Source organism: Solanum stenotomum, chromosome 12 (assembly GCF_019186545.1).
Source record: "Solanum stenotomum isolate F172 chromosome 12, ASM1918654v1, whole genome shotgun sequence".
In the NCBI taxonomy this organism is placed as follows: Eukaryota; Viridiplantae; Streptophyta; class Magnoliopsida; order Solanales; family Solanaceae; genus Solanum; species Solanum stenotomum.
The window spans coordinates 48,481,399-48,497,261 of record NC_064293.1 but is presented as its reverse complement, the minus strand read 5'-3'; the positions used below and the strand labels follow the sequence as shown (position 1 = coordinate 48,497,261).

At 30.4% G+C, this 15,863-nt stretch overlaps 1 protein-coding gene across 1 annotated transcript; it reads left to right on the top strand.

Moving 5' to 3' along the window:
* Positions 1 to 10,480: 10,480 nt before the first annotated feature.
* Positions 10,481 to 15,621, top strand: LOC125848947 (chorismate mutase 1, chloroplastic). The gene is made up of 6 exons (XM_049528917.1): positions 10,481 to 10,749; positions 11,851 to 12,067; positions 12,142 to 12,228; positions 12,680 to 12,823; positions 14,830 to 14,922; positions 15,089 to 15,621. The coding sequence occupies exons 1-6, from the start codon at positions 10,562 to 10,564 to the stop codon at positions 15,320 to 15,322; spliced, it is 963 nt and encodes a 320-aa protein (XP_049384874.1). The 5' UTR covers positions 10,481 to 10,561; the 3' UTR covers positions 15,323 to 15,621.
* Positions 15,622 to 15,863: the final 242 nt, after the last annotated feature.

Here is a 15,863-nt window from a genome sequence, read left to right as displayed (position 1 = left end):
TGCGGAGGTCCAAAATTGGATGTCAACAGAGGTTTGTACAAATTCACTTCCAATCTACTCTTCATTGCATTTTTGGCTTTGGAAATCATGGCCAACCTTCTTTTTAACGCAGGAGTATAAGGAGATTTTCTTGCATAGCTCGGATATATAGTCCTCTTTGATTGCTGCCCATCTAACTTTGTTGACAAAGATTTTACTTCATTCAAAATAGTTTCATACTTATCACAACATATTTCACATTTACAGCAACAATCAATATTGAAGGCATTCACATTTGTTGTTTTTATCACACCAGGGGTATCTTCTCCCCTACCAAGATTAGCTAAATATGATTCATCTCTTCCTACTCCACCAAAGGATCTACAAGTATCTAAAGCAATCTGGCCATCACCATCTCTCTCAACTCCATAATTTCTCGCAACACTATTCTCTCCACCAGTTATCTCAAGACGTTCTTCAACAACAGTTATATTAAGTTTTATAGCTGTTACAAGTGCCAACTCTTCTTTTAAAGCATCAATTTTTGGATCCGAACTATCTTCATATGACTCAATATCTTGAACATAAATTTGTTCCTTCTCTATGTTTGTTGGAAAAAGAAAAGGGTGAACAACTTGATTTTGCATCTGCATTTAAAAAAAAAAAGTTATTCATAATTTAAAAACAACTGAATCAGTTGTCCAATTACAACTTCAGTAATATGTGATTGTGGAAATCACTTTATTGTTGTTGGACAACTAAAGTAGTTGTGGAAACAAGTTTAGTTGTCTTATAATTACAGTAGTATTTCAATATTGCATAACACAATTAATATTATATAGATATATAATATTTTTGAAATAACTAATTTAGTTGTACAATAATAGCTAAGTTGTATGTTTACAACTTTTACTGTTGTTGGACAACTTGAATAGTTGACGGAACAACAAGTTCAGTTGTCCAATAATTACACTACTTGTTTAACTTTTGCATAACACAACTACTAATATTATGTAGATACAATCTTACTTGTTCTTTTGTCTGATAAATAGGATCAATATTTGTCTTGTAAGCAGGTGTTCCAGCCATCCATTTAATCATTCTTGGAATTGATTTTTCAGGTGAAGAATCCTTGACCAATCGTTGAAGTTCCGGAATAGCTTCAAACGCCCAAGCCTACAATTTAATATTAAAAATAGCTTAGTATAGATAATAAAGTCAAATAATAATTTAACTAAAAATTATAAAATAAAAACATCAATTTAATTACTTACGGCGAACGCCCACGGACATCCATGAAGATTATACTAAGCTTTGGTTGAATCTAGCTCTTTCAAAAGATAGTTAATGATAAGATCAAAGCTAACTCGACCCCATGGATATGAATTGAACACACTTTTTTTGGACGCCATCTTTAGCCAATGAGTTTCTATCTTCTTTTCTGCACTTTTTGAACACAATACACAATGCAAAAACCAAACCATACTAATAGCAAGCTTTTGCTTTTTGGTTAAGCATGGATCACTCATCTTTTCTATGAGTACATCAACATTTGCAGATTGACCCACCAGATCAACCAAAATTTCACCTTTTTTTCAAATTTTCGCTAATTGTTGACTTAGAGGAGGTAGGGAATAACACCGAAGTCCAGTCATAATAGCGAATTCATTAATGCCAAAACAAAGAGGCAAACCATTATAATCAATCCAAACCTCTTTCTTCTTTTCAGAAAATATACAACGAAGACAAAGGCCATGTACTAACTTCATTGGAAGTTGTACTGCTACAGATTGATCCAACTTCAAAAAGTGACCAAAACAAGATTTTTTAAAATCATTTTCAATTTTTTGTGCGATTAAAATCTTTCTAAACTCAACAAATTGAGCTCCAAAACCAACTCTTCAATTGATGCTTGAATCATAAGACCCAGACACACTCAAGTGGGTCTTAAACTTATACTTATCATTGGAAATGATTTTAACATAATTTGGAGAGGATTCAATACCTTCTTCTTCTTTTTCATCCGATTGTTCACTTTCACTTTCTTCACTTTGTTCCTCTCTACCTGATTCATCTCCATGACTCTCACCATCTTTTTTCTCTTCACTTGAATTTTCGTTGCTATTTTCATCACTTTTTTCTTCACCTGATAGGTCACTGTTATTCTTACTATTTTTTTCATCACTTTTTTCTTCTCCAGCTGGTTGTCCACCGATACTTTGAAGTGTTGTGATACCTCTTTTTCTAGCAGCAGTTAAGCTCTCAACATTTTCTTTAGCATTTGGATTGGATGAAGATGTTCCAGTTCTCTTCCTCTTATATTGAAGCATTATAACTACACTAAAATAGTTAAAAGTTAGTAAATAGTAAGAAATTAACTGAATATGATCAACAAAAAAGGAGCAATAGTGGTACATTATAGATCAATAATTAAATTATTTGTCCTACAACTAATCAGTTGACCAACAATTAAACACAATTGTCTAACAACTGCAGTAGTTGTTGGGACAACTTCTGAATCGTCGGACAACTACAGGAAGTTGTTGGACTATTTCTGTATTAACAAAAATATAAAGTTATTTCTATAAACAACTTCAGTAGTTGTCCAAACAACTACTTAAGTTGTTGGCTGAAACAACTAAATTGAATTCACTAAACCCAGCTGAAGAATGGACACAAAATATTTTTTATACTTATCAAAAATGCTCTTTTGAGTTAATTTCAAGTTCAAACGGAATAAATATAATGTAAAAATAAAAAAACATATAATAGCAAGATGATGATGATTTTCTTCTTTATTAAACCCTAATCTTATCCTTTGAAATAGAAAAGAGAAGAAAATTTACCTTGTATTAGAAGCTACTGATTGAAAAGAAAAACACAACAAACTCAAAGAAGATTTGATGATTTTGAAGATGAAGAAGAAATTTTTTTTTTTGAAAAAAAAGTCCCGTTCTTGGAGATTCCCCTGTAACTTCAGTTTTAAAAAGAAAATTGAATAAGTTAAAAGGTTTTCTCCATACTTAATATGCTTCATAATTTAAAATAAAGCCTCCTAAGTTTTAAAAAATACTAATTTGGTCCAATATATTAATTAAGAGTTAATTAAATTGAGGAAGAGATGAAGAGGCCCCACTTGTCCCTTTTTTTTAATTGGAGACTTGTGAGGCATTCTTACCTCATTTTTCCGCCTCATTTGCTACTGTTTTGACTTGTCTATGATTTGGTTTTATTTGATTATCTTTATTGCATAAAGGGGACCTCGTTTTATATATATTATGGTGATCGAAAATTAACCAAGTCTTTGTTGTGATGACCAAAATACAACAAGTTGGTCCTTGTTGTCCCGTTTGGAATGATTATTTCGATGTATGCGTATCGTGTTAAATTATTGGATAAGTCATATATTTGTTTTGAAAGCATTTTCTTATTGGTTAAACCGAAAACCGAACCATTAAAGACCTAAAATCGATAAACCGAAAACCGATAACAAATATCTTATTGGTTTGGTTATCGGTTTAGCATATTTAAAAAACCAAAAATCGATAAATCGAACCGATAATACTTATAACCGAACCGATCGATACAGACCCCTAGTCATGATGCTAACTAAAAAATGAAAAATTATATGGCTAAGCAAATATAGCTAATTAGTCATTATAGCTATAATTTAAGTTAATTACCACTCGCAATCAATATTCAGTGATAATTACGTGAGTTGGGTTTCAAGTTTGTATAATTCGGATTTTTGTATAATATGATTTGTATAACTTTTGTATAGTGTAATTTTTATAATATAATTTGTATAACTGTTTAAAGTTCAGATGATTGTGTTTGTATAAATTCGTTATTTTGAGTTTATACAAAAATAGCTCAATTATACAAACATATCCGTAAATTATACAAACGGGACAGCTTAAATTGTGACTACGGTAAATATGCAAACTATGGCTATGAAGCATAATTAAGTTTATTATAGCGTCTATTTGCAAATATTCCTCAAAAAATAACATATGAATTTTCTAGTGATCATTGAATGTTAAGCATATTTAGGACGTATAATTGGAAGCTTGAGTACAATTATTTTAATGTGTGTACAAGGAGTACTACTGAACTATCCGAGTAGCAATCTTATTTCAACAACATTCTTATAATATGTAAAGTATCTCTATCATGTAGATATAATGTATACAGTCATTTGTGTATATCCAAAAAAGTTTGTTTAGTTATACATAACTAGGAAGTATATCCGTGCTTCGCGAGGTAAATTAATTAATTTAGACAAGATTTTTTAAAATACAATTTTTTTCAAACAAATATGATAAAACTTTTTATGTGTATGCATAAAAAATAATTAAAAATATTTATGAAATCTTTATTATATAATTTTGTTAATAAAATTAGAGTTAGATGAACGATATTCTTTTTATTATTATATCTTCTTTAAAAAATAAAAATATATTAAAAAAATCATGTTAAAATACAATATTTTTGTATGTGATTCTAATAGTAGTTGCCTAGTAAGTTTGTTTCTTTCATTAGGATAGTATGAAATATTTGTTTTCCAAAAATTTCCTTCATTATGAATAAAATAATGACAAAGAAAAGAAGCTAAATATATAAAGGAACAAAGAAATATAAGTGGAAACATTACAATTCAATGGGTTGCGCCTCTCCAATTGGACAATTAAAACTTAAAAGGTTATCTACTACAAATTCTTTTGATTATAAGATTAAATTTTTGGAATAGTATTTTTTTCTTTATTTGATTATAAGCTATTTATTATGAAGTAATGATACCTCTTGAGAGTCAATTTATCTATTTTTCAAAGTTAAATAAGATTAGATTAATTTTATATTTTAAAATTAAAGTTTAGATATTCAAAAGTTATATGAAAAGTATTATAAATTACAATTTTACTCATGTATCATTTATCAATACGAGCAAGAAAATATATATTAATATAATTTTGATCGAAATTCATATCACTTGACTCTTAAAAAGGAACGATATTAGAAAGAGAGAAAAAAATCTAAAAAAGTGAGCAATTAAATAAATAGGAATATGATATGACCTCGTTACAAATTTAGCCAAGATATAATGGATTAATAGATGAAATCTTTATGTATTTATGCATACAAACTTAAATATTTTTTCAAATTAGTTCCAAAACTTTGTATATCACCTAATTCATAATTAATTAAGATCAGAGCTTACTTTTTTTAGATCTAATTGTCAATTACAAACTTCTCTAATTTTTAAAAGTAAATATTCTAACATTTTAAAAAATTGTTAATATAACCCATATCATATAAAAAGAAATCATAGATTTCAAAGTCAAAAGAAAAAATAAATAAATCGTAGTAAAAATTTTAAAATATGAAATATTTATCATCTTCTAATTTATAATCTTGTAAAAGTTAAAAATATGTTGATGAAGATTGATTTCACAAAATTTTAGCGTGTTCAGCCATAAAATTTCTTAGCCAAAAGTAATGCACTCTTTCTCTAATTGCTTTCAAAAATTTCCTGCCGGCTTCCTCTTAACTTTTTTCAAAATCATATTTTTAAAATCCTCATATTATTTCAACATTTATATGAATTGAAACAATTTAATTAATTCAATTCATAGAGGAAAAATCTTGGATATTCTAAGTATAATGTGTAAAAATACGCATTTCTCAATGAAACAAATTTCTATTATATTTATGAAGAATGAAAATTAGATCATTTCAATGATGAAACTTTTAGAATAAATAAAATTATGATAATTCACAAGGAGGCTATGATTAGTTGGAAGACATATATTAACAAATATAATTGACGCATACGCTAAATTAAAAAATGGATCAATAATTTTCTTTGTATGGGTCTCGCGAGGTGAGAACCTAGTCATCCTTCAATCTTCGTTCATTTGCTTCAAAAGGAGCCAAAAACACCTCTTTTCAATCATGTTCATTTGATACATTTTCTGCACATATAAAATTTATAATAAACTCAAAACACCCAAAATAATGATGTAACAATGCAATTATGCATAGAATATAAAGCAATAACGTAATATAAATACACATTTTAAACCGAATATCACCATACAATTTTGACATATATAATTAGAGGTAATCAAAAAAGGGAAGAGAAATCAGAGAACCTAACTACTCATTATTCATGTAATTTGAAAGAGGAAAGTTATTTTAATGGGATAGCGAAAAATTACGTACCTTTAAGCCTTAGAATGAATTTAATTAGTAATAGAGAGAAGATGCTTAAGTAAATAGTGAGGATTAAGAAAGTTTAAATATCTATTAGAAATTAAACATAATCATTAATGTTGCAATTATTAAAAAAATTAAACTTTGGTAATAAGTGCTAATTTGCGGACAATCAATTATCTTGGAATAGGAAAACGTCTGTATTACTGCTAATTTAATTTCAAAATATAGTCAAATTAAATTGCCATTTATTTTGTAATAATAGAAAATTAACGTTACTGCCATTTGTATGAAGTTAATTAATCAATGTCCTAATTGCAATACTATTTAATAATGATTTAATGAAGAAATTATGTGTTATGATTATACTAATTGCACCATTATGTATTTAGCCGTTACCTAATTTCTTTTGAAACGAAAGGTTAATCTAATAAATGCTAATAATAACGAAAGAAAGTAATATTTTAAAAGTTTTTTGAACATAGAATGAAGAAAAAAATTTAAAATTATGAGAAAATAAATAAATAGCAATATTGATCAAAGAAGCATGCCACATCAACGTTTTTATTTTCATATATATATAGAGAGATATTTGGATAACTGAATGTGTATTTATTAATTTACAAAATGTTTATTTTGATTGTATGTTTGTTAATTTACAGAATACCTATCAAAATATATATATGATATTTTTATAAAATATATATATGATATTTAATTTCATTTGCGTTTACACTTGTTTCAAGAACTTCTCTTACAAGATAATTATAAGGAAAATCACAAAATAAATGCACCAAATCAGCACGGAAGAAATGCACAAATAGCAACACTTCTTTGCGTGAAAATCCACTTCTTTTTTTTCTTTTTAAAAAATGACCAATAACAGCGGTTAAATAATTAATCGATACTAATTCAACTAATTACTCGGATGGTAAATACTCTTTACTTTCAATCTGAAGATTGTGAGTTCAAATCACCAAGGAAGCAAAAAAGATGAAATATCCTAAAAAGAATTAACAAAAAAAAAACTTATTCAACTAAACTACTCCATCCGTTTCACAAAGAATGACCTCCTTTCCTTTTTAGTCAGTTTCAAAAAAATGACATCTTTCCTTTTTTGGTAACATTTTACTTTTTGTTTTCCACGTGGCATGTTTAAGACCATAAGATTAAGGACAATTTTATACATTTGACATAACTTTAATTTCGGACCACAAGATTTAAAAGTCTTCTTTAATTTCTTAAACTTCGTGATAAGTCAAACCAGACCAATCTTTTTGAAACGGAGAGAGTAACATTTATCATCACTTCACGTATAACATACATTAGAGTAAGATATGGATACATTTTAAAAAGATAGGAGGACAATTGAAATATATTTTTTAGGAAGAGGGAAAATATTTATAGGCTACTAACTTTGACTAAAAAGAGTTAAATATGGCTATTTGATGTCAACATTTCAATATTAGGCTTCAACGTTATTGTCAACGTACAAACTGGACAAAAGTTAAATTTGACTCTGCCAACTTTTGAATATCAGGCTGGAATATATCAAATTGGACAAAATTAAACGTTTGAATCTCTTTTTTTCTTTATAAATTGAGGGCAGGCCCATATGAAGAATCGAATCCTTACCAATAAATAAAAATATATGTAATCCTTTTTTTTTTTAGAATTTAAGTAATCTATTAACTGAGCTATTGAAATTTCTTTTGGGAATATTTGAATTCAAAATGTTCAATTTTTTTTTATTTTTTTTTAAAGTCTTTCCACGTGAGAAACCCACCATTGACCTATTTAAAGATTGGATTGGCCACTTACGAATTACCAACGAAATGTTTGCATTAAAAACAACATTTTTTTTTAAAAAAAGCGTCACATTATTTTCACCGGGGGGTGGGGGGGTGGGGGGGGGCGCATAAAAAAATCCTTTTTATTTATTTAATTAAGTCTTCACTTCTTCTTTTTCTGAAAAAAAAAAAGTGAGGTTATTTATTAATTTAGATTAGATTACAAAAAATATAGGAGTAAAATTCGCGCACTGAGCACCAAAAGCACCACTCCCAAAGCCTGCATGTGGATTCTTCATAAAAGCAATCCACATAATTAAAATTTTAATCTCAATAATTAAAAGTTCTTCATGAAAGCAATCTATATAATTAAAATTCTGATCTCAATAATCAGAAGTTTTTCTAAAAACAATCTATAGAATTAAAATTCTGATCTCAATAATCAAAAGTTCTTCATAAAAGCAATCTATATAATTAAGATTTTGATCTCAATAATCGAAAATTTTTTCATAAAAACAATCTATATAATTAAAATTCTGATCTCAAAAATCAATTTTTCTTTTTAGTTTATGTTTCCTATTTCTTCCATCTAGATCGGAAATAATTTTTTAAAATTTCAACTTGTTAAAGCAAATTAGAAATATAGTATAAGTGACAAACTTAATGGCTCACGTATTAAAATATTACCGCTCTGTTCCAGTTTATTTTACATAGTATAAGTGACAAATTTAATGGTTTGCATAGCCACGTAAATATCTATCACTTACTTCCTCCGTCCAACAATAGTTGTTCACTATACTAAATTAGTTATCTAACAATACTTGTTCAATTTAGAAAATCAAGAGATAATTTACCCTTTGTGTCTATTTTACCCTTGTTATTAAATACTCATTTCATTTCAAATTAATTGAATCTTTTAAGGTGTTTCACACCCTTTAAGAAAAGTAGATTAAAACATAAATTGAACATAATTTTCCATTTTTACCCTTATTGATTATTGTCAAATTTATTGAAATCATCACATTGAAAATCCAAATGAAGGGTAAAATTGGAACAACACCCTAATAGTAGTCTTGAAAACTGAACAATTAAGTTAATTTGAAAAATGGAAAATCCCTCAAAAATTTAATTAATATGGAATGGAGGGAGTAGGAGTATTATTTATCATCTACTTCCTCTATTTCAAATTAATTGAATTTTTGAGTCATTTTTCATTTTTCAAATTAACTTAATTATTCAATTTTCAAGACTATTTTTAAAATGTTCTTCCAATTTTACCCTTAAATAATTAGTATTGGAATTAATTATTAATTAATATTTAGTTATTTTAATCATAAATTTGATAATAATTAACAAGGATAAAAATGGAAAGTTATGTCTAATTTATGTCTTAATCTTCTTTTCTTAAAGGGTGTGAAACACCTCAACAATTCAATTAATTTGAAATGGAGGGAGTAACACATTTTTCAAAAGCATTAAATTTAATAAAGTCAAAACAGTAAATTTATAAAATCAAAGGATAATATAGTACTCCCTCCATTCATTTTTATATGTCATCCCTTTCTACAAATAGTTGGTCCATAATACTTGTCATTTCATAAAATCAATGCATAAATTACCATATTCTTCCTAATATACCCTTGATAGAGTAATTAATTAGTCTTGAAAATATATACTTTGACTAACCTAGGAAAACTAACAAGTAATTAATATTCATTGAAGTACTCATACATTAATTAATTACTCACTCCATTCACTGTTCTATAAAATCTTATTTTGAAAAAGAAATTTCAACAAACAAATTAAAAATAAAATATGGAGAAAAAAATAAAAAATAAAAAATAATCTTGAAAGTTGAAGCTTCAATAAAAACTTTTAAATTTTTTTTAGATCAATTGGTGAAAAAATTGGCTCCAAAAAAAAACTCAAAAATTTAAATAGTCATCTAAGTGCATTTTAATTTTTGAAATCTAAGCATATTCATTATATATTGAAAAGTTGACTTAGAAAACATTAAATAAGGATAGAAAGGTAAAATTACTTAATTTCTTAATACACAAAATCCTCATTACTCTTTCTATTTTTTTCTATTTTTATTTATATGATTCGCTTTTTTTTTAGTAAGTTCTCCAACAAAAAAGGACATATTTTTATATTTAATAGTAATAATGTAATTTTTAAAATACTCATTTTATCCTTAATAAAATGCTTTAATAACTAACAAATCAATTAGTATTTATTTTAGATGACAAATGACAAATCAAATTAATCACATAATTTGACAAATCAAATATTTGATCACTAAAAGTTGAGAAAATTCTTTTTAAAAGATATTGTATTTTAAAATCCACCTTACAGAGGAAGACTAGGTAGTAGGAGGATATCGCATCAGATACCTAACACCCCCACCCACCAAGTGGACCTCACCAGGCGGAGAAAACTCACCTAACTCTTCAAACTCCAAAACCCCTCTATTCAAATGCATTTTTCTTAAACTACATTTGCTTCCCTTAAGCAGCCAAAATATTCTCCTTTCTTCTTCTTCTTCTTCTTCTTCTTCTTCTCTATCCCTGTTTGTAATGGAAGCTCAATTGTTAAGACTTTCATCTACTCCCATTACAACCCCTCTTATTACTAACTATTCAAGAAACAATACCCTTTTACCCCATCAAAAATTGCCTAAGCATTTTCTTAAGTTTCAGTTATCAAATTCAGGTACCATTAAGCATGGCATTCGACCCATTCAAGCTTTTGCAGCTTCTCTTGGGTAAAAATATACAATCTTTACTCTTCAAATTTTTTCTTTTTGAAAGGAATATGTTTCTTGAAAAATTCAATCTTTATAAGGCTCTGCATGCGTTTGGGTTAATGCCACAATGAATTTTTTGTTATGGGTTTTGATTTTTTACTGGATTCTGAGTTTTGGGTTCTGTTTTTTTTTTTACAAAGTTACTGTCAAACTATCTTGATGATTGTTTAGTTTTTGTATGGTTATTTTGGATCAGGATACTTTAATGCTACTGAATTGGGACGTGAATTGGGACTTTGACTTCCTTTTCCCCATCTTAAGTTATGCGTTGCACTGATATTCTTGTGTCTGTGTGTCAGCTCCCATTAAATTGTACATGGCTTTGGCATCAACAATTAGCACTGCAAGAAAAGTTCAACTTTTGAGTCCAGTTTATCCCAATTTAGTCAATTTTCACCTAATCTTCCTCTTTTTATTGCGTGTGTTAATTTGGAAGGTACATAGTACTCTGTAGACATAGTCCAAACTTGTAAGTCTAAGTTTTGGATCCTTTGGGCACATGGTGGGGAACTTAAATTTATTGGACATCTAAATGGAGTTCAACCTTCTGATCCCTAAGTTCTTTTGAACTATGGAATGTCGAAGAAATAGGGTTGGAATCTAATGTGACAAAAAGTGTATTATTCCCTCCATCTCAATTATGTGATGGTGTTGGACTCTGTATGAAATTTAAGAAAGAAAGATTCTTGAAACTTTTGGTATATATAACATTCCCATAGATATTTATGTGACTAAAGATCATCTAATAAGCTGAGAAGTTTAAAAGTAAATTGTTTTAAAATATAGACATATGTCATTCTTTTTAAGACAAATTAAAAAGGAAAAGAAGGGGTGTCTCATAAATTGGGACAAAGAGACTGGATAGTAGGTGAAGTGAGACTACCATGTGGTGTCTTGCACATCTTTAAAAAATGTCTATTTGCAGTGTGGAGGCATTACTTACCTTCATATTAAAGAGATGGACAAGATGGGCATTACCTAACTTCATATTAAAATACTTTAGTGCCGTAATTATAACTCAGAAAACATGTATTCTGATGTGTCTTGCTCTTTTCCTAGGGAAATAAAGAGAATAGATGAGACAGAAAGTTACACTCTTGATGGTATAAGGAACTCTTTAATTCGACAAGAAGATAGCATAATATTCAGCCTTGTGGAGAGAGCTCAGTACTGTTTCAATGCGGAGACATATGATCCTGATGTTTTTGTGATGGACGGGTTCCATGGCTCTTTGGTTGAGTATATTGTCAAAGAAACTGAAAAGCTTCATGCGAAGGTACTTTCATCCTAAGCTTGTGTGGATAAAAAAAAAAATTTCTTTGCATATTTTTCTGATGGATAGCTTTACAGGTTGGAAGATACACAAGCCCTGATGAGCACCCGTTCTTCCCAAAAGCATTACCTGAGCCAATGCTGCCACCCATGCAGTATCCAAAGGTGAAATATCCATTGCATTGTGATTTGCTCTTGTTTTCAATATTGAACATGCATCGGTCAATACCTTGATAATCCATAAAGACCCTGAATAACCCAAGAAATTTAATAACTCATATACACGTCTCTATTTTCTATATTGTAATCATTATCATCAGACATTGAATTTCTAGAATGATGCGCTGGATGCTAAATATATGCTGCGATAAGCTAGGGAAATTTCTTCCCTAACTGTGTCCAAAGTGTACAGACCAAGAAATGAATGATTTATCTGTCCTCTATGTAAGTTTTGTGTTGGGTCCTGTCCATTGAAAGGACATGTACATTGAACTTGGATTTTCTGCTTCAGTTATAGGATGATGAGTTGTGTAGTATTTCCCTATAATTTTATCAAAAAATCCAGTCTTATTTAGGTCATCCACTCATGAGTAAACCTTTTAATTTATTTGTAAAGGTTCTGCACTCAGCTGCTGATTCAATAAATATCAATGTCACAATATGGGAAATGTACTTCAAGAAACTTCTCCCAAGATTAGTGAAGGAAGGCAATGATGGTAATTTTGGATCTACAGCAGTATGTGATACCATTTGCTTGCAGGTATTTGTTTCTTTAAGTTTTGTCTCTTCAGAATTAGCTTGAGATTAGGCACTAGAACTTATATTGCTTTTCGTAGCTCTTCTTGTTGACATATTATATATTTGCAATTCCATGCTGTCCCTTACGCAGTGTCAATACTTTTGCCTTTTCAAGTCCCTTCTTTAGAACAAAAACATCAACACAACTCTTGTTATTGTTAGTTGGCTCCTTGAAGTTGCCTTTTAAGTCTCTGTTGAATCTTCTCTCTGGACTGCTGACTGCCAATATCTTTATGACAGTAGGAACCATCTTGTGAAGAAAATGAACTCAAGGCTTTGAAAATAAATGTGACTGTGGTGATACCTTAAGAAGAATCTAATCCATCCCTTTACAACAACTTCTCAAAATTATGTCAGATTTGATGATAGTTTTCCTGATACATCAGGAATAGCTTATCTTCCCTCCCCTTGACACTGTGTTTCGCTTTAGTTCCTATTTTATTCTACCGTTCTTGTTACTAGCGAACTGTCACAGCTATTTTCTCTGAGAAATCTGTGCATGTATATAGTTAAAACTTAGAAGCCTAGATATTTCTTTGCCCTGTCCTCATGGCCAGTACGTGCGTACCTTGACTATTTCATTGAGTTCTTGCATCCCACCAGTATTTATATTTGGGTGACTCTATGCATCAAAGCTCAGGCAGATTAAGAGAAATCACCTATTCTTTTTGGCTTTTGCTGTACTTGAATCCTTGTCTCCCATGTACCAAATAATCATAGACAGTTTGTATTCAACTAACCCTCTAGCAAGCCCTTTTTTCCCTTGTTCAATCACCCCAACCATGTTTCCCGGTTCTGTTTCTCTTTCTTTTTATCCTATTTTGTTATGGATTGGTGCTAATGAGACAATGAGTGAGGCATGGAATTCTTGTCCAATTTGAGTGATTGTTTATAGTCAGCAAGGGCTTGGCATGGTGAAGGAACTAAAATCTTCCTTAGACGGATTACACCCATTAGAAGTGGGAGTGGAGGTTCTAGTGGGTAGATAATGCTAGAGATAGAGAGATCGGAAGAGGTTGACTTGTAGGTTAGCATTTGTGGGAGGGGGGCGAATGGGTGACTAACAGTATCTTACATAAAAGGTAATCATAATTCCTTCCAGTACTATCAATAGTTGTACACATATTACAATTTACAATACAAAAAGTAATGTTGCTATCTTTATAATTTAGACTGAGAATTAGAGAAGGCCTATAAGAATGACTGATATTGGTAGCAGTGTAAGTTTTCGCTTGAACGGAGAAAGACCAGGCGAGCAGCTCCCAAGGGTGTGACCTAGTGGTTAATGAAGTGGTTGAGAACCATGAAGTCTTAGGTTCAATTCTCAGCGGGAGACAAAAAGCAGGTGAGTCTTGATTCTTCCCGCTTGTCCTTAGCCTTGGTGGACAGAGTTACCTGGTACTTGTTATTGGTGGAAGGTGGCAGGTATTCCGTGGAATTAGTTGAGGTGCACGACAGCTGGTCCGGACCTAACATTGCAAAATGTTTGTGCTAGGAAAAAATTAATTTGAACAAGAAGAATCATAGACGAACAGCAGACTTAGTCCGCGCCTACTGTGCAGGAGTATCAGCCGGTATTATATGATACTGAGGTAATAGATATGTACAGGATTTCGTACGATCTATTGTTGGGAAGGATGACAGCTAATTAAATGATTTTGGTAATTTTTGTTTCTCTGATTTGTGCCCTCTAGACTGCTTTTGCCTTCATTAGTGTGAAATTGACATTCAAATTACATTAACGCTAGTGATTTAGGAGCTGTCATGTAGCGACATATCTAATATGCTGATTTCAGAATTTCCATTGGTAACTGGATACGAGAGATTAGTTAGAAAACGACACCAAGAAATTGCCTTAGAGATTACCCTACTGGTGTTCTTATCTGAAAGCGTTCTTCTATCCACTCCCTTAAGAGTTTACAGGCGTACTCAATGTACTGATTGCTGGAACCTTATAATTATATGCAGGCCTTGTCAAAGAGAATTCATTATGGAAAATTTGTTGCCGAAGCAAAATTTCGAGCTTCACCAGATGTCTATAAGGCTGCTATAAAAGCACAGGTAATCCATTTCCTGATACGTCCACTTTTGTCGAAGGAAATTGCTTAATTTTTTTTTGTTTGCTGAAGAGAGTGGATTCGGCTTAATTTCTGTGCTTCGTGAATTCGTGTTAAAGATACGCAAGAGCACTTATATTTGATATTTTGTGATGGCTATCATTCTCCAGGACAGAAACGGACTGATGGATTTACTAACCTACCCTACTGTTGAAGAGGCTATCAAAAATAGAGTAGAAATGAAAACCAAAACTTATGGACAGGAACTGAACAATGGACCGGAAAATGTAGGTGATCCCGTGTACAAAATAAAACCATCCCTAGTTGCCGAACTGTATGGGGACTGGATCATGCCATTGACAAAGGAAGTTCAAGTTGAGTATCTTCTGAGAAGACTGGATTAGGGGGGAATACACCTGATGGAATACATGACCAGTGAGTTATTGCGCGAATATTATACTGTTCCACCAGATGCCTATAAATATATGATGGGACTTGGTTTCTTATAGTGATTTCTAGCATTGTAAATGAACATGGAGGTGTTAAAAAACTAAACAGCGATTCTTCTCCTGGGAATATGTCGATAAAAACCTGTTGTAATTTATGATTTTTTGCCCTTGAGAAAGTAAAAGAGGGATATGTTTTTGAATAATGAACATTATAAGCTGGTCTTTTCCAATGAATTCCCATGTTGTTTCTGTTAGTGCCGGTTTTTTTTTTTTTTTTCAATGTGCTTTTCCAGATTTGTTTAAAGGTTTCATATGCAGCTCTTGTTTCTGCACGATGGACAAGAACATTTAATTAGTTGAATAGATTTTCTGTCATCATTGATTATTAAAACAGACGAGCATTCAAGGACAAATTACCTGGCACAAGTGGCATATCATGAACAGTCTTAATATTGTTATTTCCTGCTGTCGTTCTTGAAGACTCGCTCGTGGCAAA